General features: G+C 37.1%; 1 protein-coding gene across 1 annotated transcript; it reads right to left on the bottom strand.

Moving 5' to 3' along the window:
- Nucleotides 1-25,466, bottom strand: LOC149258447 (carotenoid cleavage dioxygenase 8 homolog B, chloroplastic-like). The gene is made up of 10 exons (XM_089416530.1): nt 25,125-25,466; nt 24,893-24,966; nt 23,081-23,305; nt 22,797-22,908; nt 21,582-21,713; nt 21,318-21,518; nt 2,649-2,842; nt 2,259-2,448; nt 1,669-1,771; nt 1-146 (listed from the first exon to the last, which is right to left on the bottom strand). The coding sequence occupies exons 1-10, from the start codon at nt 25,464-25,466 to the stop codon at nt 1-3; spliced, it is 1,719 nt and encodes a 572-aa protein (XP_089272656.1).
- Between the last annotated feature and the right edge of the window lie 1,824 nt (nt 25,467-27,290).

Below are 27,290 nucleotides of genomic sequence, written 5' to 3'. Positions count from 1 at the left end.
TTAGCGAAATGGAACCCAGCAGCCGTGCAGACCATAAGGTAGTCCATAGGGTAGTTTTGCCCTCGCAATTTCTGTAAACGTTGAGCCATCCAGCAGAACAACAAACCCTCCCCCGTGCCTATCGCTAACCAACGATATCACCACTCCTGTATACAATTCAATTCCATTAACAGGATGCATAAATATTAATTGCTACAGGAAGTTTCTATTAGACAAACATTAAGCACTATATAGCAAATTTAATAATTAGTTTATTATTTTTTTATAAATTCAATTATTTGAATGGTAAATACAGAAAAATTTTGCTGGATAAATACTAAGTATAATTGTATATTAAATGTTATATGAGGGTGAGATTACTGTAAATCAATTCCAAATACTAAAACTCCAGATTTAACAAATATTAAATGCTAGTTTATTATTATAAATATAATGGCTTCAATAAATATGATATTTAATAAATAGAATGAAAAAATAGTAAATTATTTATTGGATTAAACCAATTATAGTAGATTAATTATTAGACTAAAACTAATTATGGTAAACCAATTTCATTTTGGTTCTCTAAATTGGCTTAATGCATGATGTTTAATATTTACAATCTCTATCATAATTATTTATTTACTAGCATATTATATATATATATATATATATATATATATATAAAAAGTAATCTTTGGGCAATAACTAGTTTTTTAGTTGTTAAGCTAGTGCAGGTAGTGTAGTAGGGGATGGTCTGCTGTCTTTTCCTTTTTCCCTACTGGATTCGAAATCTCATGCTGTGACATATTTGACTATGTGACACTATTATCTACGATAACTCTTCAGATTCCTTATTATAATAAATAGATTTTGTTCTTAAACGTATCAGATTAGTACACTAAACCCATATTAGCAGCATAGATCCATCTCAAATACGGATCTAACATGAGCGGAGAGGGATCAAATTTCTTCATGTGCAAACCTAAAATACAATGTGTAATTTTTCATTATTTAAATTGTATTTTTGAATGCTATATATAGGACCAAACAAACTTTTTAACCATAAAAATTAGTTTTTCATTATGAATACATAATTTTGTTAAATGATATATAATATATATATATATATATATATATAGTTGACATTAAAATATTTTACATAACATGTATATGGAGACATTTTATCACATCAAGTTAAAATGATTTTTTATTTATTATTAATATATTTTTAAGTATATGCCATATTAAGTAGTATTAAAATGTTTGATTGATAATTCACATTGAATGTTTTATTATATACAACATTAAAATATTATACTTTAACATTTTGTTTTATAGATAGATATATATGAAGTTGACATCTACATAAATTAGTTAATATAGATCTTCAAATAGTTTATTTAAATCTTTTGTTGAAATATTTTTGAAAAATATAAGGTTCAAACATTTTATTCATTTTTTTTTTTAATTTTAATTATTTTACAACATATTCATTTTTATTATAATTGCCAACATTATTTTTCTATAAAAGCATAATTTATTTTTATTTAAAAAAAACACTTATCAATTCCGTAGACAATCTTCCTATTGAATTACAGAATGAACCTCTCAACTCAATAATAATAATAATAAAACTAATTTATTACTGCATTTAATGTCAATAATAATAAAATGTAAAGTACTTACCATCGTCTTCAACATGGGCGTCTGGTCTAGCGACAAAGAAGGGCTCAGATGGAATGCCTCCTTCCTCGTACCAGTTCTTTGCTTTTCTCTCTTTCAAATCAATCTGCACGAGTCATCAACACATTGTTATTGCTCTTATCCTTAGCCAATGTGATTAGAGATGTTAGAGGTGAAGATAGTTTGTTATTTATGAAGTATGCTTTTATTATAAAGCTAGTTCAATATGATGTGTAATGTTATTTAATGTTGTCTCTCGGTCATCAAAATTGAATTGAAATTTTGTACGTGTCCAACAAAATAAAGATTATGAAAAATCTAAAATTAAAAAATTAAATTACTATATAAAACATTTAAATAATGTGGCTCATAAAAAAATTCAAAAATGAAAAAATTAAATCCTTCTTAATTCATATTAGATTAATATTTAAAATAAATCTATACAGATTATACCAATTTTAATATAAAAAATTTAACTTCACACTCACCTTAAAATTAAATATTAACATTCACCCTTTATATGGATAAAGGGTTAATTAGCCAATCCATGCTAAAAATATCATATAGTGTTAATGAAATACAATTACGCAGACCTTGGTTAGGGTGTTTGGAAAGTTGCAGGGGCGTTGGGCTCCACAGGCATATGCATAACGATATTGCCTCCCTGCGTTCCGTGGATTGATGCTGCACATGTCCATCCCTTTCCCGTGTTCCTCCGGTGGCAAAGCAGCAACTAGTTCTCCTTTTGGACTGCCGTCCAGCGGTAGGATGAATCGTCCCACTCTGATTAAAAAAGAAAACTCACCAATATGGATTCTGTTAATTTCTCATATTAACTTCAGTTACCACGTGCAAATTTCAAGCCTGCATATCTATTTAATTGATTGATACTGACTGCTGTTTCAAGCTTGTTGAAGTCCCTAAACCCTAAATTCTTGAAAGAATTTTCTTTGCTTGCAGGGAAAGGTGTTTGGTAAGCTTACCTGGCATCTGGAAGAACATCTTGACCAGAGAAGGATCTCAACTCTTCAAGCCTGAGCTTATCTAAGATAGTGGGATCAGCATAATGCTCACAACAATCAGCTATCACTGAGATGGGGTTCCCATCGTTGCCGTTGACTTCATAGGCATTAATGAAGTGAAATGTCACAAACAGTGGCACTTCCACCGATGCTACCTGCCATCATTGCCACAAGCTTTCAGGGATGCAATCGAAAATAGTGAAAATCTGTTGTCAGCTAATTGCATTTGATCCAAGGAAACGATGCAGTTTTGTAATCTAAGTAATGGAAACTGTACTCGTCAATCCAACTATAGTTTTTTCACACCCCCTGATGTCTTAAATCCTTGGACAGATTAAATTATTTTGGGGGGTTGCGTTATATTATTTAATAAATGTTGAATGTTATTTTTTTTTTTAATTTTGCAAAGTAGTTAAGGTTTATCGCTTTTATGATTTTTCTGAGGTGAAAGAATGTTAATATCAATTTATGTTGTTGGGATAAAATGTTTACATTAAAATTGTTAATAGTTTATTGGGGTTTATTAATTATTCCAAAGGTATATGTTAGATAGTTTATAATGTTTTTCTTTTTTTTTGCTGAAGCAAGAGACTTTCCTTCTATTTCAATAACCAAAAGGTAAAGTTACAATAATTACAAAAGGCCTGAAAAACATAAGGCCTACCAAGTCAACGAGATCAAACTAACTAAGAAGAGACCTGCCAAACCAACAATAGGACAAGCCAACAAATAACACATCCCCTCGAAAACAAGAAAACACAAGGTCAACGACACGAGTATCTACGAACGGCCCCACCAAGAAGAACTAAGGTTGAAAACCGTTGAACCTCCCGTGGTAAACTTGCAAACAGTGAACACACTCTCGGCCCGCCAAACTAGCTCGACGAGATCTGACCGTCGAAAGCTTCTGCCGAAATGGATGGCGCTGAGGGATATCGGAGCACCAAGATGCAAGGAGAATAAGGTGCGGGGAAGGGTGGTTTGAAGATTCTGACCACCGCCACGTGGGGAGAGCTGAGTGGCATCGCTCTCGATGAGCCAAAACCACTTACCATCCGAGAGCCTTGCGATCAACAAAGAAACCGCTTCAAGCCTGGTTTCCGAACCGTAAGAAAAGCCGCGAGGAAAAATCGAAGTGGGAGCCGACCAGCCTTTCCTCCCGCTGAACCTGGAAACCCGCTGCTGAAAAAAGCTCGCCGTCGAACCCTTCAGACACTTTAGAAGAACCCTAGTGGCTCCAAACAAGGAGCGAAGGGGATAAGAATTCATACCCCTCAGGGAGAAAATGCCAAGCAGAGAAGGCCCTAAATTAAGGAGCCGCCCGCCGAAGGAAAAAGAACAGACTAGAAGAACCTTATTCATAGCCTGCCCTTTGAGCCCAGCAATCGAAAATATCTTTGTCCTCGGTGGCTTGAGCATCACAAAGAGCTTTTAGTCTGCTTGGAGGCCTTTCCTGCCAATTCATCTCGATTCTGCAATCAGGATTAATCACCCCTTGGTTGGCCAGCAGATCTGCAAGTTTGTTGGCCTTCCTTCGAACATGATTGAAGCTGACCGTACGAAGACTCTGGAGATGATTTTGGATTCTCTGGTAAACTTGTATCAGTCTCCAATGTTTCGAGACCCTTTCTGGCGCTGTGCCATAGCTGATTTTCTTGACAGCATTTATGGAAATCTCAGAGTCTGCTTCGATGAGAACATTTGAGTAGTTATTATGTTTGAGAAGCTCTAGAGAGTGCTCCAAAGCCATTAATTCAACCATGTTGTTGGTGGCTTGGCCTAAATGACAGTGGAAAGTAAAAATTATTTTTCCTTCTTCGTCTCTTAATACACCTCCATACCCAGTCGTCCCCGGGTTGCTTTTAGAAGCCCCATCAATGTTGCATTTCAGAAACCCTTTGGGTGGAGGATGCCAGAATTCCTTTTCCCTTTCCACCATTCTTTCTTTTTTACTCAGACCATAGAGGATAATCTCATGCATTCCCAGCTGCTTGAGAGTTCTTAATTCAAGAGCCGTGGGAGGATTAGAGGGATGACTGTGAACAGTGGTGGAAACCGTCTCTTTTATCTGCTTTAAAATCAAGTCCATCAGGCCAAGAGGAGTAGTTTTTTCATCCTTGAAAATTCTTTTGTTCCTTTCTTTCCAGGCATTCCAGATAATAAAACTTGGTGTAAAGGTCCAGGCTAAATTCAGGATCTCATACTCTGAGAAGTTAGTTCTCCACCTGTTCAGGGTGTTAATAATGTTGTCTTTGTCTCTGTCAGTCTGTTGAAAAATGCTATTGAAAGAATCCCACAACCAGGAGGTGTAGGTACAACTATTGAGAATATGCTCCATAGTCTCCTCTTGAGCCTCACATAATTGGCATCTAGAAGGCCCCATAACTCCCCTCCTCTGCATGTTATCCCAAGTTAATATTTTCCTGTGATGAACTAACCACATGAACAGTTTGATTTTCATCCACCCTTGGTGACTCCAAAGTTTTTGCCAGGATTTAGTCAGACAGCAGGGAGCTAGGTTAAGAGAAATTCTTTTAGCTTCCTTAATATTAAAGATTCCTGCTTTGTTTTGACCCCATCGTAACTGATCCTGCCTATCTGTGACCAGGATCTTCCTCTGTTCTAAAATGTTCATGAGTTCTTCTGTTTTTGCTTTTATGGGGCCGCCCACTCTACATTCTATTTTCTTCCATCTTCTCCATTTCTCAGTGTCCTGAGGAGGATTCCAGAAGTCCCTAACTTTAATTAGTCCTTGTAAATCAGTTTCTTGCTTGATGTCCATAAAGTCCTCCCTTAGCAACATTGGTTCTTGTTGCCATTTATCTTCCCAGAAGAGAGCCTGATCACCTGCTCTGATTTCCCAGAAGCTGTTGTTTTGTACCATGCTTCTGTTATTCCAGGCTTTATTCCAGATGTGAGAGCCTTTTATGTTCCCTGACATTCTGATGAGATCACTCGTTTGCCAGGAGTTTGCATATTTCTCTTTCCAGGTTTTAGCCCATTGCGCCCCTGGTTCTTTAACCCATCTCCACCATAGTTTAGCTCCTAAAACATTGCTTAGAATCTCCTGATCGTCTAGGCCAAGGCCACCATGACTCTTAGGTTTGCAGATTTTATCCCAAGAAACAAGGGCCCACTTCTTTCTGGTTTCCTCCTTGCCCCAGAGAAAATCTCTCTGAATGTTCCTAAATTGCTGTAAGACTCCTTTGGGAGCTGGCAGGGCTGATAAAAAGAAAACTGGGATAGATTGAAGAACTGCCTTCGTTAAGATCAATCTGCCAGCAAGGTTCAACGCTCTGTAAGTCCATCTTTTGATTCTGTCTTGCATCTTGTTGAGAACTGGTTCCCAGATACTTTTGTGCAAAGGTTTATCCGTTAGGGGGATACCCAAATATTTTGATGGGAGGACTTCCCTTTGAAAGCCAGAATTCTGGAGATGTTCCTTTGAATAGCAATGTTAGTGTTTAAGAAAAAAAAATTTGATTTGGAGAGATTGACTTCCATACCTGAAGCAGAGGCAAAGTCATTTAAGATTTTTTTGTACGCTGTAGCTTCTTTGACTGTGGGGATACCCTGCAACATGGTATCATCTACAAATTGCTGATGAGTTAAAGCTTGGCCGTTCTCCGTTAAATGGAGGCCCTTGATCTTTCCCAAGACTTGAGCCTTTTTAATGGTACGGCCCAATCCTTCCATTATGATGATAAAAAGAAAGGGAGAGAGTGGGTCGCCCTGCCTGAGGCCTCTGGAAGGCAAGAAGATCTCAGAGGGCGATCCATTCACCAAAATTGAAAAGCTGGTGGAAGTAACCAAAGCCATAACCCATCTGATCCAGTCATGATCAAATCCAAAAGCTGAGAGGACCTTTTTGAGGTAAGTCCAGTTCACCTTGTCATACGCTTTTGCTATGTCTAATTGCATGATCATACCGGCCTGCCTTTTACTAGTTAGAGAATGAACAACCTCGTGGGCCTGAATAATATTGTCCAGGATTTGCCTTCCTTCAACATAACCAGACTGTTCACCCGAAATCAAAGAAGGAAGAAGAGGTTTGAGTCTATTGGCCAAGGTCTTGGAAATGATTTTGTAAACAACATTGCATAAAGCAATGGGCCTGAACTTATCAGGAGTTAGGGCCGAGTCTTGCTTGGGGATCAGGGAGATGAAGGAGTTGTTGAGGGCTTTCAGCATGGATTTGCTTCTTCTGGAGTCCTCAACCACCTCCAAAATGTCCTGTTTGACAACTTGCCAACAGGCTTTGAAAAAGTCAACATTGAAACCATCAGGACCAGGAGCTTTGCCATTCTGCATGTCTTTGATTACCATACTGACCTCTGCTTCGGTTACTGGTTTGTTCAGGTTAAAGTTATCTTCTCTGGATACCATCCTAGGAATATTCTTTATAATTTCCTTGATGTAGTGATCTCTGTCTAGATTATTTTCATTGGTGATGCCTCTGAAATATTGTACCAGCTATTAGTATCAGTCTTTGTAGCCTTCCTCCAGTGATCAAATATGCTCTTACAAAGTGGTCTCAGAGTGTCAAGGTCAAATTTTATCATTTCAGTGAGTCTTCAAGTAAAATTTGGTCACTATGCATTAGATCTAGGGTTTGCTTTTATTCCTGTCAAAGTTGTCCAAATGTCGGTCCATGTCATCGTTCAGCTAAGTGTACCATCATTAAGATGGTTTTCATTATCTTGTCAAGTTCCACTGGGTCATTTTACACCTTGTTCATGCTTCAGTTGCGCCTAGGTAAGGTCATTTCCCTCTCCTAGGGTTTTGAAGGAAATTTCTCTTGGATGATCAAATCATCGGCAAAACTTGTATCCTGATGTTCATACACCTTCCCCTATCCTTAAAGTACCTTATCAAACACTTCCCATCACTGAGATCCCCCAAATTCCTCATTTTCGCACAAACCCTAGTTTCTTGCTACAACCTGGCAATTTTCTAGGTTGGGCCTGTGTTTTTCCTTTTTGGACCCTTTCCCCTCACTCAATCTTTGAAATTCCACTTTCCCCTGCTTCTTAACATCCCTCCCTACTTCCAAGAATTTTCCCAAGAATTTAGAAGCCACTTATCCCCTTCATTTTGCTTCATTTCGACAAATCTCTTGTTCCACACATCGGGATAGGTTTTACTCCAATGATGTTTCTGAGCAAGAAAAGATGAATTTCGGAAAATTGAGAGAGGTTTTTTTTCCACAACATGCCAAGGAAGAAAAAAATCCTTCAATTTTTACACAGGTGTCATGGTTTTGGAGAAATGTCAAAAATATAGTTTCCTCGGGAGAATTGATGCACCTCTAAAGTGACCTTGGGAAAATCAAGTTTTCTCCTAGCTTGGTTAGCCAAATGACTTGATTGATGAGTCAAATGATAACTAGACACAAAGAGATTTCCAATGCACTATCATGAGCTCAATTTGGAGATGAGGAAGGCATTCAAAAGTTGACTGCAACAGCACTCTGCCTTGAGGCAGCCTCATTTGGCACATTTTGCCCAGTCTTGGGAGATTTGATTTTTGATAGGGAAAATGAACTCTAAATTGAAAAATTACGGTTGGGTTGGAAAGTAGACTCAAAGAAATGTCCAACGAGCTATCCTACGCCCAATTTGGACACCAGGAAGGCCTCCAAAAGTCACCTGGAAAAGGGCGCGATGCACACAGAGAGCACGGCGCACTGGGAGAAAATTTCCAGTGTAAATTTACACTGGCGCGGTGCACAGGGCTAAAAGGCCTGAAATTCATTAAAATTTCTCCAAATTGCCATTTATTTGCATGGATTTTCTAGGTTTTCCGAAGCTCACAGTTTTGTCACCAAGGACTCTCCTCCTTCCCCATTCTCCCTTGTTGCCTCATTTCCTACCCCCCCGCTCCCCCCCCCCACCAAGTTGATCAATCCTACATTACATTTAGCATCCCAAAACCCTAGCCCTATTAAAATCTCCTCAACCCTATATAACTAATCCCAAACCCTAAACCTTATTCCCATATATAAAATCCCCCTACTCTCCCTAATTAAAATTATCCCAATAATTCTGATTCCTCAATATTGTTTCCCCTTCCTAACAAACCCTAACAGTCCCTGTTGCATTTGTTTTTTCCCTTGGTGGCAGAAATTGAAATACAACACCAATAAGAGCAGTTCAAGCATAGTTCATACACAACAGTCATCTTGTCTTCAAGGTATTTTGTATAGCAGTCATGGCATCTGAGCATTCATCGGACTATGAGGAGGAAACTCATAGTGACTCATCCACGGAAGAACGTGCACCCCGGAGGCCTCACAAAAGTGGAAGACATGTTAGAGAAGAACAGACTACCCTCACAGAATTGCAGGCCTACCCTCTTGCTATGTCTTGTTTTCAGTTTCAGTCATGCTATGAGTTTTGTGAAAAGGTTGCAAATGTTCAATTTCACCATGAGTTGGCTCGCCTATTTGTTCTACATTTGCATGGTGCTCAAGTTACTTTGGCTGGTGTTACTTTCACACTTACACCGGACTCTATTTCATTAGCTATCGGCATGCCTAATATTGGAGAACCAAATGGAATATGACATACCTAAAGCAGAGGAACAAATGACTTGAGGACTGGCAAGCTGAGATAGAGTTGCAACTGATCAAGGAAAACCGGCAACACATCATGGCAGCACAAGGTAGACCTATGGAGCAAAGAGATGAGGACCGGGAGTATGTTTTAGAGAAAGTGAACATTCACTTGGAGCAGTGGGTGGAGAAGGCTAATAGGGAAAAAGCAATGCTAAGACACATGGCTTTCCACTACATGGCGCGAAACAAAGTGTGCAAGGCCCGAATCAGGAATTTGAAGGCAAAATTGAGGAAGGCAATCAAGAAGCAAAAGAGGCAAAGGGAGCTCGATCGACTTCAGATATTGGCCGAAGCCTCTTTGGCCCAGCATAACACTTGATAAGGAAGCTCCAGCCCAAATTTCAAGAAATTTGGGGCAATTTTGGTCACATGGAAAATTTTTGGTCACAACACAGGTTTTTTCTCCCTGTGTGCCGCGCCACTGGCGCGATGCTTAGGATTGGGAGCTCCAAATCACAAATGGTTTGAATTTTTGGATTCAGCATGCAAAATCACGACTACTGGTGCTTGGACAAGAAATTTGGGCATGATTTGAGTCTCCAGGAGGTCAAAAACACTCAAAAAATGACGTCTCTGCCCCTATTTTGACACACAGGAAGCAGTCTTGGGAGAATGAAGTTTTGGAGTGGCAAATGAGCACAAAATTCAGAAATTCCACTTGGGTTGGAAAGTAGATAGGCCAGGCTTTCCAACAAGTACACTTGGGCACAATTTGGACTCCAGTAGGTACCTCAAAATCACCTCCAAAGTGGCGCGGTGCGTATAGATTTGGGCGTGGCGCATATAGAGCAAAAGGCCAAAATCACGCTCGCTTCGCGAAATTTCGATTCGCGACTTTCTCCAAGTGGGCCCACTCATTTACACTCTATTTTTCTTGGCAACTAAGGCAATGTTTAAAATGTATTTTCACTAAAGGTGGGCTCCTATCCAAGTGGCAAAGGAAGGCGAGTAGTCACCCAAGCCATTTGTCATTTTTGTAACACTGCACCTGTAACTAATGGTTGGCTTTCCACTTCCACTTTGTAATGATTTGAAAAACTCCCCAACTCTTGGTTGTTCTATTTCCTCATGGCATAGTCTATTTATTGTATGCAAACCATTTGCAAAGGGTTGGCTTGTAATTTCTGGGAGACTGTGGGAGAGAAACTCAGTTCTTCATTGTATATTTTGACAGAGGATTAATGAAAGGCAGCAGCTCTGTTTCATGAGATTCATGTGGTTGTGAGTGTAGCAAATGTGTCTCTTATGTTTCATATGCATTTCGTAATGTTTCACAGTTCATTTCATATTCATTTCCAGTGAAATTTTCTAAGTTAGATAAGGTAGAATTCATTTTTATTGCTCTGCCTGTGGGAAAATTTCATGTTCAGTGTTCTTCTTCTGTTGAAAAGGATTCATGTACTTATGCCCTTTTCACCCTCCTAAGCAATTCCTCCATTCCGCGTTATTTCAAACTAAATTGCTAAACTTTCCGCCTGTCTTGCCTCACGAAGTAATCTGTGCCTTTGTATTAAATTCTCTGCTCATTGCTGTCCGTTGGTCCCATACCATCCCAGAAACTTAGTCATTCATAAAAAATTGCTTCTTGTATCCATATTTACTTACTAGCCTAAGATCAATATTTCACTGTTAGTCATCTCAGACCATTCTGTTTACTTATTCGCTGAGCATGACTCGGAGAGAGCCCTCTCCTGTTCTGGTAGGGCTAGCTACCAGACTGAGCATGGTTTGTGGTTACCTTGAATTTTGCCTTCCTTCAGCCTAAGGCAGATTTAGGCTCTAACATAGTGGCGACTCCACTGGGGAAGAAAATGGTTTGCTTGAAGATTGTTTTGCCCCAGTACATATCTTAAGATCAAAGCTGATTGTTGATGGTGCACAATGATCAGACATAAGAAGACGGCTGAAATCATTCACCTGGAGACTCCTTTCACTGAAGAATCCAGCAACCAGTGCTTCATGGTGACTCCATTGCAGAGAGATCAGTAGCTTTGAGATTTTTTTTTAAAATGGAGCGGATTGCAAGAAGATACACTCCCATGAGCCGAGATCACATCCCAGGTTTTCCAAATAAAATTCCGAAGGTAGATTGGTCAAGGAATCTACCTACGTTTAAAGATGATGGTAAGAAGGACGCTACTTTACATCTAGTTCGATTTCACATGCATATTCGCAAGTTGAAGGTTGATTTTCTTGAAGATTGCTTGATGAAGATATTCCTGGCCACTTTGAAAGGTGAAGCCCAATCTTGGTATGAAAGTTTGCCGCCTGCTTGTATTTACTGTTTAAAGGATTTTCATGCCCTGTTCATTGAAAGATATCAAGAATCTTATCCATCATTAAATCTAGTTCATGACTGTTGCAAATACGCTGATGGTTTTATTGAAAGCCTTGAAAAATATTATGAAGATGATAATTTCATGGATGAAGAGATCATGGAAGCCCTGTGTGAAAACCCATTTCAACAGCATGAAGATGATCATGAAAATTTGCAGTAGAATCAAGATTGTAGTACGGTGGAAGATGAAGGAATTTTGCATCTTGACAGTCAACAGGAATTACATGAAATGGATCAGTAGTCTGAGGAAAATTTGTACACTCCTCCACTTGAAAATATTGAAGAAAATCACTGTTCGTGCAAGAGAAAATGAAAAGCCATATCTCCTTTGTCTGAAGATGAAATAGATCAACTCTTGAACAGTCATGTTCCAGCTCAAGTTAACACAGATCTGCAGTGTGCACCCGGTCAAGAAGGTGATGGTGGAAATTTTTCCTCTTCTGAAAAGGACGACAGTCCTATGGGCAGCTTTATAGATCAGCAGGCTAAAGATTTCCATATGGCTGGAAATGATGAAAGAAGAAGTTTTGTTTCAGATCTGGTGGAAATAAAAGATGATATGCAAGAAAATGATGTTCCAATCTCAGATAATGGGGATGATAAATCAGATCAAGAGACAGATGGTGAGGAGGAAAAAGAGAGTTGCATGGTTGAGGCTGCCTCAAATGGAGAAAACAGAGGTACAGACCTAACTGACCTTATCTCACTAGAACTAGACCTTCATGAGGAGGTAGCTCATTCCCTCTATGAACAGCGAGATGAGATCTTTGTTCAAGTAAGTGAAAAAGCTCTGGGTGAATTTATGGTAGATGATATAAATGATTGTGTTGGGTTTCAAGAATCATTTGAGGTTTCTTTTCTCATGATTGATGAATGCAAAGACAATCTGGCTGTCATATCATATGAAGATGACCTACAATATATTCAGACTTCAGCAGACCAGACCATTCAGGATTCCCTTTCAGACTCTTCCTCATATGTCTCATGTTTTGAAATGTTCTTTGAAGAGGAAATCTGCTCACCTATTTGTTCAGAATTTTTTGAAGACCAGGAGCATACTCTTATTTATGAAGAAAGACCAGAATCAAGAGAAAAAGATACCTTGTTTTTTCAGCAGGAGGAAAGACTTCATGTTTTTCAGGATCCAATGGCAGATTTGTTGCAGTCAGCAGTGAAGGTGATTATTGCAGTATTCAGTGATGAAGGGGATCATGGTCAATTATGTTTTTGGAGGCCCAATTACCAGTATCTGTTGTTGACCAGAAGATCTGATCTGGAGAATCAATCAAGGAGGCATCTACTTGATTGGTTACATTGGAAGACACATTACACATGATTGTACATATTGCATTAGTACGCAGGTGGCTGTCATCATGATTTGAAACCCTCGAATCTTGATGGACTGCTGCCATTGAATAAGTTTTGTCAGTTCTTGTTTTAGTTAAGTCAGTCATGAGTCATTTCCTTTTGCATAGAGTCAAGTTTTTCAGTCATTTCAGTTCGCATTGAGTCAGTTTGAGTCAAGTTTCAGTCAATAAATTGAGTCATGTTGGTTTGTCGGAATAATGGACTCCATAGCCCAATGGACGAAGGCACTGTCTAGCTCTTCCAGAGATCTGTTGTTCTTGGCACCTCCAAGGAGCTACCATCCCCCATTGGAGCCAATGTTAGTGTCAGTCTTTGCAGCCTTCCTCCAGTGATCAAATATGCTCTTACAAAGTGGTCTCAGAGTGTCAAGGTCAAATTTTATCATTTCAGTGAGTCTTCAAGTAAAATTTGGTCACTATGCATTAGATCTAGGGTTTGCTTTTATTCCTGTCAAAGTTGTCCAAATGTCGGTCCATGTCATCGTTCAATTGAGTGTACCATCATTCAGAGGGTTTTCATTATCATGTCAAGTTCCACTGGGTCATTTTACACCTTGTTCATGCTTCAGTTGCGCCTGGGTAAGGTCATTTCCCTCTCCTAGGGTTTTGAAGGCAATTTCTTTTGGATGGTCAAATCATCGGCAAAACTTGTATCCTGATGTTCATACACCTTCCCCTATCCTTAAAGTACCTTATCAAACACTTCCCATCACTGAGATTCCACAAATTCCTTATTTTCGCACAAACCCTAGTTTCTTGCTACAACCTAGCAATTTTCTAGGTTGGACCTATGTTTTGCCTTTTTTGGACCCCTTCCCCTCACTCAATCTTTGAAATTCCACTTTCCCCTACTTCTTAACATCACTCCCTACTTTCAAGAATTTTCCCAAGAATTTAGAAGCCACTTATCCCCTTCATTTCGCTTCATTTCGACAAATCTCTTGTTCCACACATCGGGATAGGTTTTACTCCAATGATGTTTATGAGCAAGAAAAGATGAATTTTGAAAAACTGAGAGAGGTTTTTGTCCACAACATGCCAAGGAAGAAAACCCTCCTTCACATTTTACACAGGTGTCATGGTTTTGGAGAAATGTCAAAAATATAGTTGCCTCTGGAGAATTGATGCACCTCTAAAGTGACCTTGGGAAAATCAAGTTTGCTCCTAGCTTGGTTAGCCAAATGACTTGATTTATGAGTAAAATGATAACTAGAAACAAATAGCTTTCCAATTAGCTATCATGAGCTCAATTTGGAGTTGAGTAAGGCATTCAAAAGTTGACTGTAACAGCACTCTGCCTTGAGGCAGCCTCTTTTGGCACATTTTTACCAGTCTTGGGAGATTTGATTTTTGATAGGGAAAATGAAATCCAAATTGAAAAATTATGGTTGGGTTGGAAAGTAGACTCAAAGACCTTTCCAATGAGCTATCTTGCGCCCAATTTGGACACCGGGAAGGCCTCTAAAAGTCACCTGGAAAAGGGAGCGACACACATAGAGAGTGTGGCGCACTGGGAGAAAATTTCTAGTGTAAATTTACACTGGCGCGACGCACATGGGAGGTAGGGCGCACAGGGCTAAAAGGCCTAAAATTCATTGAAATTTCTCCAAATTGCCATTTATTTGCGTGGATTTGCCAGGGTTTCTGAGCTCACAGTTTTGTCACCAAGGACTCTTTTCCTTCCCCATTCTCCCTTGTTGCCTCATTTCCTACCCCCCCACCAAGTTGATCAATCCTACATTACATTCAGCATCCCAAAACCCTAGCCCTATTAAAATCTCCTCAAACCTATATAACTAATCCCAAACCCTAAACCTTATTCCCATATATAAAATCCCCCTCCTCTCCCTAATTAAAATTATCCCAATAATTCTCATTCGTCAATATTGTTTCCCCTTCCTAACAAACCCTAACAGTCCCTGTTGCATTTGTTTTTTCCCTTGGTGGCAGAAATTGAAATACAACACCAAAAAGAGTAGTTCAAGCACAGTTCATACACAACAGTCATCTTGTCTTCAAGGTATTTTGTATAGCAGTCATGGCATCTGAGCATTCATCGGACTACGAGGAGGAAACTCATAGTGACTCATCCACGGAAGAACGTGCACCCCGGAGGCCTCACAAAAGTGGCAGACATGTTAGAGAAGAACCGACTACCCTCACAAAATTGTAGGCTTGCCCTCTTACTATGTCCTGTTTTCAATTTCAGTCATGCTATGAGTTTTGTGAAAAGGTTGCAAATGTTCAATTTCACCATGAGTTGGCTCGCCTATTTGTTCTACATTTGCATGGTGCTCAAGTTACTTTGGCTGGTGTTACTTTCACACTTACACCGGACTCTATTTCATTAGCTACTGGCATGCCTAATATTGGAGAACCAAATGGAATATGACATACCTGGAGCAGAGGAACAAACAACTTGAGGACTGGCAAGCTGAGATAGAGTTGCAACTGATCAAGGAAAACCGGCAACACATCATGGCAACACAAGGTAGACCTATGGAGCAAAGAGATGAGGACCGGGAGTATGTTTTAGAGAAAGTGAACGTTCACTTGGAGTAGCTGGTGGAGAAGGCTAATAGGGAAAAAGCAATGCTGAGACACATGGCTTTCCACTACATGGTGCGAAACAAAGTGTGCAAGGCCCGAATTAGGAATTTGAAGGCGAAATTGAGGAAGGCAATCAAGAAGCAAAAGAGGCAAAGGGAGCTCGATCGACTTCAGATATTCACTGAAGCCTCTTTGGCCCAGCATAACACTTGATAAGGAAGCTCCAGCCTAGATTTCAAGAAATTTGGGGCAATTTTGGTCACATGGCAAATTTTTGGTCACAACACAGGTTTTTTCTCCCTGAGGATTGGGAGCTCCAAATCACAAATGGTTTGCATTTTTGGATTCAGTATGCAAAATCACGACTACTGGTTCTTGGACAAGAAATTTTGGCATGATTTGAGTCTCCAGGAGGTCAAAAACTCTCAAAAAATGACCTCTCTGCCCCTATTTTGACACACAGGAAGCAGTCTTGGGAGAATGAATTTTTGGAGGGGAAAATGAGCACCAAATTCAGAAATTCCACTTGGGTTGGAAAGTAGATAGGCCAAGATTTCCAACAAGCACACTTGGGCACAATTTGGACTCCATCAGGTACCTCAAAATCACCTCCAAAGTGGCGCGGCGCGTATAGATTTGGGCGCGGTGCATATAGAGAAAATGACCAAAATCGGGCCCGCTTCGCGAAATTTTGATTCGTGATTTTCTCCAAGTGGGCCCACTCATTTACACTATATTTTTCTCGACAACTAAGGCAATGTTTAAAAAGTATTTTCACTAAAGGTGGGCTCCTATCCAAGTGGCAAAGGAAGGCAAGCAGTCACCCAAGCCATTTGTCATTTTTGTAACGCTGCACCTGTAACTAATGGTTGGCTTTCCACTTCCACTTTGTAATGATTCGAAAAACTCCCCAACTCTTAGTTGTTCTATTTCCTCATGGCATAGTCTATTTATTGTATGCAAACCATTTGCAAAGGGTTGGCTTGTAATTTTTGGGAGACTGTGGGAGAGAAACTCAGTTCTTCATTGTATATTTTGACAGAGGATTAATGAAAGGCAGCGGCTTTGTTTCATGAGATTCATGTGGTTGTGAGTGTAGCAAATGTGTCTCTTATGTTTCATATGCATTTCGTAATGTTTCACAGTTCATTTCATATTCATTTCCAGTGAAATTTTCTAAGTTAGATAAGGTAGAATTCATTTTTATTGCTCTGCCTGTGGGAAAATTTCATGTTCAGTGTTCTTCTTCTGTTGAAAAGGATTCATGTACTTATGCCCTTTTCACCCTCCTAAGCAATTCCTCCATTCCACGTTATTTCAAACTAAATTGCTAGACTTTCCACCTGTCTTTCCTCATGAAGTAATCTGTGCCTTTGTATTAAATTCTCTACTCATTGCTGTCCGTTGGTCCCATACCATCCCAGAAACTCAGTCATTCATAAAAAATTGCTTCTTGTATCCATATTTACTTACTAGCCTAAGATCAATATTTCACTGTTAGTCATCTCAGACCATTCCGTTTACTTATTCGCTGAGCGTGACTCGGAGAGAGCCCTCTCCTGTTCTGGTAGGGCTAGCTACCAGACTGAGCGTGGTTTGTGGTTACCCTAAATTTTGCCTTCCTTCAGCCTAAGGCAGATTTAGGCTCTAACACCAGCACCTTTTCAATATTCTTGTGAGAGGTCTGAAGCTCCCCATCTTCATTTGAAATTGAAGAGATTTTGTTATGCGTTCTATTGGCTAAGGTGGAATGGTGGAAAAATTTAGTGTTTCGTTCCCCTTCTTTGAGCCATTGGACTCTTGACTTTTGTCTCCAAAATATTTCCTCCTGATTGCATAAATTCTCCCAATCCAGATTGAGTTTTTCAGCTTGCTCATTTTTGGTTTTGTCAAAACCATCTGTGATCATTGCTTGGTTTAATTCCTGCAATTTGATCTCAACTGATTTTTTGTTCACAAAAATGTTACCAAAATCCTTCTTGTTCCATTCCTTGAGTTTGATTTTTATGTACTGAAGTCTTTTATGAAGGAGGAACATTTTGGAGCCCTGAACCTGAAGATCTTCCATCCACCATTTTTCAATGTTGCTGATGAAATCTGGGTGGGAGAGCCAGATATTCTCAAATCTGAAGGGTCTGTTTCTGGGAGCATCAATTCCCTTGATTTCTAATTGAATCGGCCAGTGGTCAGAGCCTCCATATGGGAGAACAGTAGTGGATATTTTTGTATTAGTAAGTATTAGCTGTTCAGAGATCACAAATCTGTCTAACTTGGAGGCAACCTGAGCATTGCCTCCTCTTTTATTGTTCCAAGTAAAAATACCATTCTGCATTTCAGTATCAACCATTTTCATGTCTTCTGTGAAAGAGTGGAATCCGATTGAATCTCTACTGAGGATTCTGGTGCCCCCTTTTTTTTCCGAAAGAGATTTAATCATGTTAAAGTCTCCTCCAATGACCCAAGGGATTTCTTCATGTCTGCTTCTGAGATCTGCTAGAGAGTTCAGGAATCTGAGCTTCTCATCAATTCTTTGAGGACCATAGACATTCGTAACTAGGAAGGTTTCAGACATTCCTAATGGTTGAATGATGGTTGATAAGTAATTTCTCGTTGCCTCTGCATCTATAATGCTGACTTTTTGGGGGTTCCAAAGCGTGAGAATGCCTCCCGCTGTGTTCTCTGCTTTGACTTCTAGAAACTCATATCTACTGAGCCATTTGTTATGGAGTTGTTTTATTTTCTGAATAGAGCATTTTGTTTCTTGAATAAAGATTATGTCCGGCATTGCTAGTTTCATTCTATTACTTAGCATTCTCTGTTTCCTTCTACTACTTAGACCTCTAATATTCCAAGAGATGAACTTCATAATTAAAGAGTTGTAAAGGAGTAACTGGTTAGGTCTTTCATCTTACCCGAATCTATCATTAGCTGTCCACACTCCATCAGGAGCTCGTGTTGCTTTTTTCTGCCTCTCTTCTTACCTGGATTTCTGGTGGCTAGTCCTGGATTTGATTTAATTGTTTTCACTCCTCTGTGCTCCTGTTTGTGGATATTTGTACCTTTCTCCTGTCCTTGCTCCTGAGTCTTCCATAAAAATAGTTGGTGTACTCTATTGCATTCTTCTTGAGGTAGAGAATCTATTCCTCCTTTGGTTCCTTGCATCAGGAAGCCTTCTAGATCCAAGTTTTCCTTGTCAAGGATTTCTTGTAATTCATGATCTTCCAGATCTGTTTCACTTTGGGTCATTTCCTGGTCCATGTCCATTTCTGTATCACTTCTCATGGCATCTTTTTGAGAGTCAATGTCTGGCGAAGGGTTTGTGTCCTCTTTGTTTCCTTTTTCTTTGGCATCTTCCTGCTGATGTTGGAACTCTCTTGTGACTTCTTCAGGCTCTTCTAGCACTTGAAACTTATTCTGACTGCCCTTTTGCCCCTCCGTATGTTGTTGCTTTGGTCCTTTTCCCCCCCTCCTCTGCTAGCCACTTTCTGGAAATTATCAGTGTCCTTCATTGTATTCCGTTTTTCTTTGGTATCTTCTTTGCCTAAGGGACAGTCTCTTAGTAAATGTCCATGTTCGTGACATCTTCGACATCTGAAGGGGATATGTTCATAGTCTACCGTTTGCACCCAGTCCTCATCCAAAACCTCCAAGATGACTTCATCCGGGAGTGCTCCTGATAGATCCATTTCCACACATATCCTGGCAAAGGAGGTGTATTTTCCCCTTCTGGTAGCTTCAGAAGCTTTGATGTAGCGTCCTAGTTTATTGCCAATGGCTGCCAACGATTCAGTTTGCCAGTAATCAAGAGGTAGAGAGTAGAGCCTTACCCACACAGGAACCAAAGAGAAAGTCTCCTTCTCTGGGACAAAGTTCATTCTCCAAGGTCTCATATAGAGCCCTGCTGCAGCAAAAAAATAGGGTCCGCCTTCGAATATTCTGTCTTTGTCTTCGATATTGGAGAACACTACTGTGAAGAATCCTTTTGACCCTAGATGAAGGTTAATACTTCCTTTGGGCTTCCAATGATATTTGATCCACGACTGCAAAGCCTTTTCAGTGGGCCAAAGTCCCATAAATTTACAGATAATGGCGTAGGTTCCCATATGTTCCCTGTGCTCCTGCAGAGCAGGATCATTTAAAACTACTCGTGGAGTGACTTCTGCTTTTGGTTTGCAAGGTCCATTCTGTTTTCTGTCTTTTGAACCCAAATTTTTGTCTTCTTCCTCTTTGTCCTTTGTGCTGTTGTTTTCTTTTATTCTGGTCCCATCTGTTCCCTTTTCATTGACCCTATCTCTGTAGTTCATACCACCTTTGCTAGTACCAGCAGGTGCTTTACCTGTACTGGTCACTGCTTCTTTGTAGGAGGGAGCAGGGCTCCCTCCCCTGCCGCTTTCCATTCAACTCTGACACTGCCCTTGCTGGAAGTCCTGGCCGCAGCGTGACTCCCGCACTCCTGAACTCTTCCGGCGCTCCTAAACTCTAACCCTCCGCTCGAGCCACCGCCCGCCCAAGCTCACCGCCTCCGTTCGTCTTCCGACACTTAGTTTATAATTTTTTTCATTTAATATAGTTTTATTATTTATTTTTGTACTTGTTGAAAATGTTATAATATTAATCTGTGTAGTTTAATAAAATGTTAACATTTAAATTATAAAGAATTTATTGAAATTTGTTTATTTAAATAGTTTATTCTAGTTGAGAAATGCTCATATTTTTTGATTAAACAATTTATGACCAATTTAATAGTTAGAATAAAATGTGCCTTTTAAATTATTCATAATTTATTAATTTAAATATTTATTAATTAAATGTATGAAATAGTATTTGAAATTTAATGTTAATATTTTGAATTAAAAAATATTCGATGTAATGAATATTTTCTAGTATTTTCTATATTTTAGAATTATTGTTTATTAGTTTTTTGGATAATTTTTTTATTTAATTAAATATTATAAATAATTTTAATATTTTATCTAAAAAATAATTTCATTTAATTAATAATTTAATTAATAAAATAAGATTAAATAAATTTATTAATAAAATAAGAGTTTATTAATAAAATTATTTTTAAAAATTTAAAAAATTGTTCTTTTATTTAAAAAAAATTCATTGTAAATATTTTTATGATATATTTTTTAATTTTTAATGTTTTTATAAAATTTAAATAAATTATTAGTATAGAAATATTATTCATTCATTCATTATTATTATTTTTATTCTTTTATTTTTAATAACAATTTTTTATTATTATTATTTAATCTATAGAAATTTAAACCTTAAATTTCATGATTTATAATACTTCATAACAAAGTAATGCTTAAATTATTAAACCATTTTATTTAAATTTTAAATAAAAAATAAATCTAAATTTTCCAACTTATAATTTTTCACTTTACAATTTTCTAAAAATTTAACATCTTATAAAATTAAAAGAATATACTCATTAACTTTGAAGTATAAAGTGATTTAACATTTTCACTTTACAATTTTATAAAAATTTATCATCTTATTAAATTAAAAGAATATACTCATTAACTTTGAAGTATAAAGTGATTTAGCATGTTGCATACGTTTGAATTCCCTTCATAGAATTAGGCTATGCAACCAGCTGCATAAGATTCTGCTACAACCAAATCAAGGTACTATGATTTCTGAAACTTCTAATTTAGATATCTCTCTAATTTCTAACATCAGAGCAAAATCATTTACTTAATATCCACAAATAGAGATTGAAAGAACAACATGAGAGGGGCACTCACCAGGTCTCCGGTAGCTTTTGACATGACGTGCATAAATGCCTTGGACTCTGGGTGCCATTCGAATTTGTACAGAGGCGTTGGTTCGGCTCTCAACAGATTCTTCGCACAGTACCTCAGTGGCATTTCCGGAATTACCACATAGTTTTCCGTTACAGCGAATGAGTGTACCCACCCAGGAGCGGGACCGCCTCTGCAATTCACCTGAATCCCATAAAGAAAATTTATCATTCTATAATTGCTGAAAATCAGCAATACTGATCTTACCCGTCCGATGAAAGTTCTTTCGTTCGATCCAGGAAGCATGCGGGCGACAGTATAACCAGGGTTGATGAGATCGGGGATCAACGTGATGAATTCCGTATCAGAGACTGCTGGATGAGCGGAATGAATTAACCCCTGCGAACCACAAAATCCATTAATCAGTGACCACGATCTACAGAATATTGGTACTAAGCAGATTTACGTAAAGGGATCACTTCTCAGAAGAGTATTTGAGTTCATGAAATATTTGTATGAGGTCGATTTATTAGAAAAGGTCAAAACACTGTCTAGTTCATGAAATATTTGTATGAGGCATATTTTTAAAGAAAATATTGGCTTCCTGTCTGATCAATTACCTAGCTTACTTTGAGAGTGTTTATAGAATTAGAGCTATGATTTTCCAATAACAAAAATATTTTAATAACTAAGATTAGTGTTTATAGAATTAAATTCATGATTTTTCAATAGCAAAAATACTTTAATAATTGAGACTACATCAATTAATTAATATTGTTATTTAATTATAAAATAACTTATAATTTTTCATATTTGTTATAATTAGATAAAAAGAAAAAAGAAAAAAACAATATAAGAGAAACCGTGATTAGTCTCGGATTCTACAATAATACCTATTAATAATAGATATCATTTTTGGGATTCAAGTAGGTTAAGTAAGTCATTCAGGTATGACCATTTATATGAGAGGTAGTTGTAAGTGACTAATTTCTCATGATTTGAATAGTTCACTTAGCATTCATTGCATGGCAGGGGTGAAGAAGTGGGATTGAAACTAGTGAAATAAGCTCGCTTGAGCCAGAGGCGATCTGGGATGGGTGACCTCCGAGGAAGTCCTGGTTACTAGGTGCAAACCCTGGAAGTGATGATTGACGCTATGTGATCTATTTCACCAGTTTCAATCCTACTTCTTCACTGTTCAAATCATGAGAAATTAAGTGAACTATTTAAATCATGAGAAATTAATCAATTACCGCTACCTCTCATGAATGGTCATAGGTGAATGACTTATTTAACACAGTTGAATCCCAAAAATAATACCATAATGCACTGCTTAAACCCCTATATTTAAATACCCATTAATATAACCTATTGCACCAAATCTATGAATGTTAATCTTAACTGAGATCTATTGAACCCTAAAATGTTTGTATCTCGAGATGTAAAAAAATAAAAACCGATAAATGAGAGTTATAACGTTACCCCTAGATTATCAGAATAATCAAACTTGCCAATAGTTTCGAGAGTGTTGGGATCAATCTGGATAGACCCCTTTCTTGTCTCTGTCAGGCATACAACCCGTCCATCTCCAAGCCTGCAAAACTCGACATGATTGAAAAAACAAAACTAAGTGAAGTGTAATTATCATGGGAGTTCAGAATTCTGGTATAAATATGGATATTTTGAATGGTGGCACAAATTTTCCAGGAAGGTCAATATGCTGGTAAGCTATCGAAGCAGCAAGAAAAATGAATAAACGAAACTACCTGACGACTCCTGTATTTGCATTGTCAGTCAAGGAAGCACCAGAAAACAAACTGGCGAGTTCTCCGATGTATTTGAAGAAGTTGGACTGCTGTGGAACCTCTGAAAATTCCCTGTAACAAATCTTGTTATACTTCTTAGCTGCCTGGTAAGCCTCGGATTCTAACTGTGCATGCCCCGCAACCAATCTCCCATTCTCGAAATGAAGACGAACTAAAGTAGCGTACCTGGCACCAGATAAGACAATTCAATACAGATATTATCAGAGGGCATCATATTTATCTGGATTAGATTTTGCAATATTCAAGTTCATTTGGCTCATGTCGATAGAATTTCCAAAATATTTTAAAATTTCCAATAGAGTTTCACTGAGATATCCTATAGAGTAATATACAGAATTTAAGACATCATTGCTGTAAAGTTGACCCAAGGAATATCTTCAGTGCCAAGAAGGCTCAACCTAGAAAAATAGATTAAATAATATATAGATTCAATATAGATATCCTCTTAATGGCATCCATTCTTAGGGCATACATCTGATTCGATTTTGGAATATTTAAGTTTATTGGGTTCACGCTGATTAAATTTCTGGAATATTTTAAAATGTCTAATAATATTTTATTCAGAATAAAATATAGTATTTAACACATCATTGCAATAACCTTGAGCTCAAGGAATACCTTGAGTACTAAGAAAAGCTCTATTTAGAAAAACAATATATATTTTTCTTAAGAGCATGGTTTTTGTGTTTTGGGAATGGAATAAAATAGTTTAAAATGTGCTTGTGAGCTGATAAGTGTATTTAGAGTAATGTAAATCTTTTGATATTTGATTTTTGTAAATTACATAATTGAAATTTAAAATTCTCAAAATTTTTTTGCAGGAAGTAAAAATTTCTAACTATTAAATATTTTAAATTTTGTATTAAAATTTTACTTAGATATTTTGTACATTAAAATATAACATTTCAATTATTAATGTTGTAAATTTGAGCCCAAGAAAGATCTTTAGTGGTAAAAAAGTTCAACTTAGGAAAACAATATATATATTTCTCTTAATAATCTTAATTGTTTTTTAAGGATGATACAATTTTTGGAAAACTTATAAATTTAAGTTATTTAAAATGTGTTTTTAAAGTATAAATGGATTCAAAGTTTTGATGTGTCTTGGGATATTCCTTTCTAAAGATTATTAAATGTTTTAAAATCTGCAATAAAATTTCACTATGATATTCTAAACACTAAACATTAAAATATTGCAGTTAAGTCATATTTCTCAATTAAAAAAAATAGTGTATATTTTTAGTAAGGAATATGGTTTGAGAGTGGGGATTTCCACAGTTATTCATATTGTCTAAAGCTTTGGGATATGAACTGTGTAGAGTGTTTTCCAAATGTTTCAGTGGACACTCCACTCATCCTCAGGGACCAAAATCATTAGGGACGAGAAAACTTTATGGTCCCTGATAATAAGTCCAGTGTGTACTCCAAATATCCCACAATAAAAACATTCTAGGCTGTTCATATTCCAAAGTTTCAGACGATAAAAGTATAATTTTTGTTTTCCAATTTAATACAATTTTTAGTAAAATTGTGAATTTAAATGGTTGAAAATATATATTTTTAATATAAAAATAGATTCAAACACTGAAAATTTATTGCAAATTACACAACTGAAATTAAAAATTCCAAAAAAATCTACATAACTGAAAATTGAAAATAAAAAAAATGATTTAAAATTCCAAAAAATCCATAAAAGTAAAAAATAAGAAAGTCATTCATATTACAACGATAGGTTCTGAAAAATACGCATACCCGTCAAAAAGGTGCCTGAATTTATAATCGCCTATATGAAACATCCCTGGTCCGTTTCTGAGATAAGTACCATGCTGTATATAACCATAATAGAATGTGAGGACACTAGCTTCATGATAACCAGTGATTCAAGTTCATCAATATATAGATTTTTATAAGTTATAAGCCAACGAATCATAGTATAGAAGTATATGCAAAACCGAAAAATTGATGCCAAATACAGCAGACTGACCAACCAGAGTGGAACATGACCATCGACTGCAAGTTCACCCTCCCAACGCTCCTTGGGGACGCTTTGCCAGGCCGAAAGCCCACCCTTAATGCACTGCTGATTGATGGTTCTCTCATCCCCTTTTTTATCACGAGATGTTGGTGCAGCTTCAGCTTGAGACCTTACCCTTACTCTATAATGGCATCGATATTCTTCTGAGAATTTGAACTTAACATGCTCTGAGGACCTGAAAGAGAAACTTGGGCGTTTGCTAAGGAGGAATTGAAAACCAGACGTATTTCGTTCTAGTTGGTTCGACATAAGGAACTCAAGTTTTGGCGAAGAAGACGAAGCAACGGCCATAGTTAGCCCAGTAAGAGATGAGGAGGAAGGTAGAAAGTCACAGAGATAACTAGTTGCTTGAATATATGACTTCCCAGTAGTGGATTGGAATTCAGGAATTCACAAGGGTGGCGTTAGTTTTCTGAGTAGGATAGATTTAAAAATATTCGTTATTATTAGATTTTAAAATATTTTCTAAATATCAAATTTTAAAATATTTTTAAAGTCTACCATTAATATATAATTACAGTGAACGTGACATCCCTATCATTATGGCGAATTGCATTCAACCAATATCATATGAACATGACATCCTGTCCCTGTCAATGTGGCGAGTTGCATTCAACATCTTTCTTTACATTTAATTTATTTTAATGGCTGAACCAATCTTTCTGTGGCCAAACTATTATAGAATTGCATGCAAAGTTAGCCAGTGTGACTTTTCAATAATTCAGATTTAAATTAGCATTCCACCATCCGAGTGGAGAATGTCGGTATGCTGTATGTCTATATCATTCTTTACACCGCCGACTCCATTAGCTTTATTATACGGTGACCTCCTCCGTAAAGGGATTCGAGAAAATTGCTTCATCCAATCTCTAAGTCAAATTCGTTAAAATAACCATTTTTATAATGAGTATGCCGCTCAGTGGAGAAAATATTTCCTAAAACAAACGAATAAACTGGACCAAAAATTAATATCGGCTACACAAAAAGGCGCCCACTTTTCTGAATGCCTGACTTGTCACACCATCCTTGGATACGTTATCTAATCAAAATTTGTCAACGGGTTTATCGTAATGGTTTCTGGATATGTTTAACGCTCAGTTCACTAAAATGAGCATATTCTCAATTTGGTATATCCTCATCAATTTGGTATATTATATTAAAATATGGAAACCTTTAAAGTTAATAAATTCAGGTTACATCTTTAAAGTTAATAAATTCATTTCACATAACGGTTTTTTTAAGGGTTTTAAAGTTAATAAATTCAGGTGACATCTTTAAAGTTAATAAATTCATTTCACATAACGGTTTTTTAAGGGTAGCTAAAATATTTTTTTTATGAAAAAAAGTCAATTCAGCAATGAAGCATATAAAAGTCAATGATTGGGTTTGGGTGGATAGTTTAAGGGAGCACATTAACTATTTTGTCATTTCTCTAATTATTCACAAGGTAACTTTTTGAGAAATGTAAAAGGTTTTTAATTCAATTTATGATATCTTGGTTTGATTGTTTACTACTATATAGCTTACGCGGTTTTGGTGGATAGTTTAATGGAGCAAATTAACTATTTTGTCACCTTTCAAATAATTTACCAAGTAACTTTCCAGGAAATGTAAAACGTTTTTCATTCAATTTATGATATCTTACTTTGATTGTTTACTACTATATAGCTTATAAGGTTTGGGGGAATAGTTTAATAGAGCAAATTAACTATTTTGTCACCCCTCTAATCATTCAAAAGGTAACTTTTTAGGAAACGCAATTTTTTTTTCATTCAATTTATGATATCCTACTTTAATTGTTTTACCACTTTTATGATATACTACTTTAATTGTTTACTACTATTTATGAAATGTAAAAAGTTTTTCATTCAATTTAATTACTTTCATTTTTTAGAAAGTATACCATAACCACGCTATATAATATACTGACAACTATATTAGATCTCAGTTTCACAATCTTTGTTACAATATTGATCTTCCTAGCCTTTTACAATGTCAAAATTATAGTGAGCTTGGGAGGCTTCTCTCCAAGCTTTTTGAGTATAGGAATAAAATAATCAAAATAAATAATTTGTTACTTTAGGTCCACCACCACCACCACCATCATCATCGTCA

The sequence above is a fragment of the Pinus tabuliformis genome, chromosome 6 (genome assembly GCF_031772625.1).
Source record: "Pinus tabuliformis cultivar Carrire ecotype Pingquan chromosome 6, CPIR1, whole genome shotgun sequence".
Classification (NCBI taxonomy): Eukaryota; Viridiplantae; Streptophyta; class Pinopsida; order Pinales; family Pinaceae; genus Pinus; species Pinus tabuliformis.
The sequence above is the reverse complement of the archived record's forward strand: the minus strand, read 5'-3'. Positions and strand labels throughout refer to the sequence as shown.

What these genes read in the sequence shown, in the direction of transcription:
- LOC149258447 (XM_089416530.1), bottom strand. Translation starts at nt 25,466, where the DNA reads ATGGCCGTTGCTTCGTCTTCTTCGCCAAAACTTGAGTTCCTTATGTCG. An exon ending in GCAAATACAGGAGTCGTCAG is followed by an intron (nt 22,909 to 23,080) that starts GTAGTTTCGTTT and finishes CGAGTTTTGCAG; the next exon opens with GCTTGGAGATGGACGGGTTG. An exon ending in GATGTTCTTCCAGATGCCAG is followed by an intron (nt 2,449 to 2,648) that starts GTAAGCTTACCA and finishes TTTTTTAATCAG; the next exon opens with AGTGGGACGATTCATCCTAC.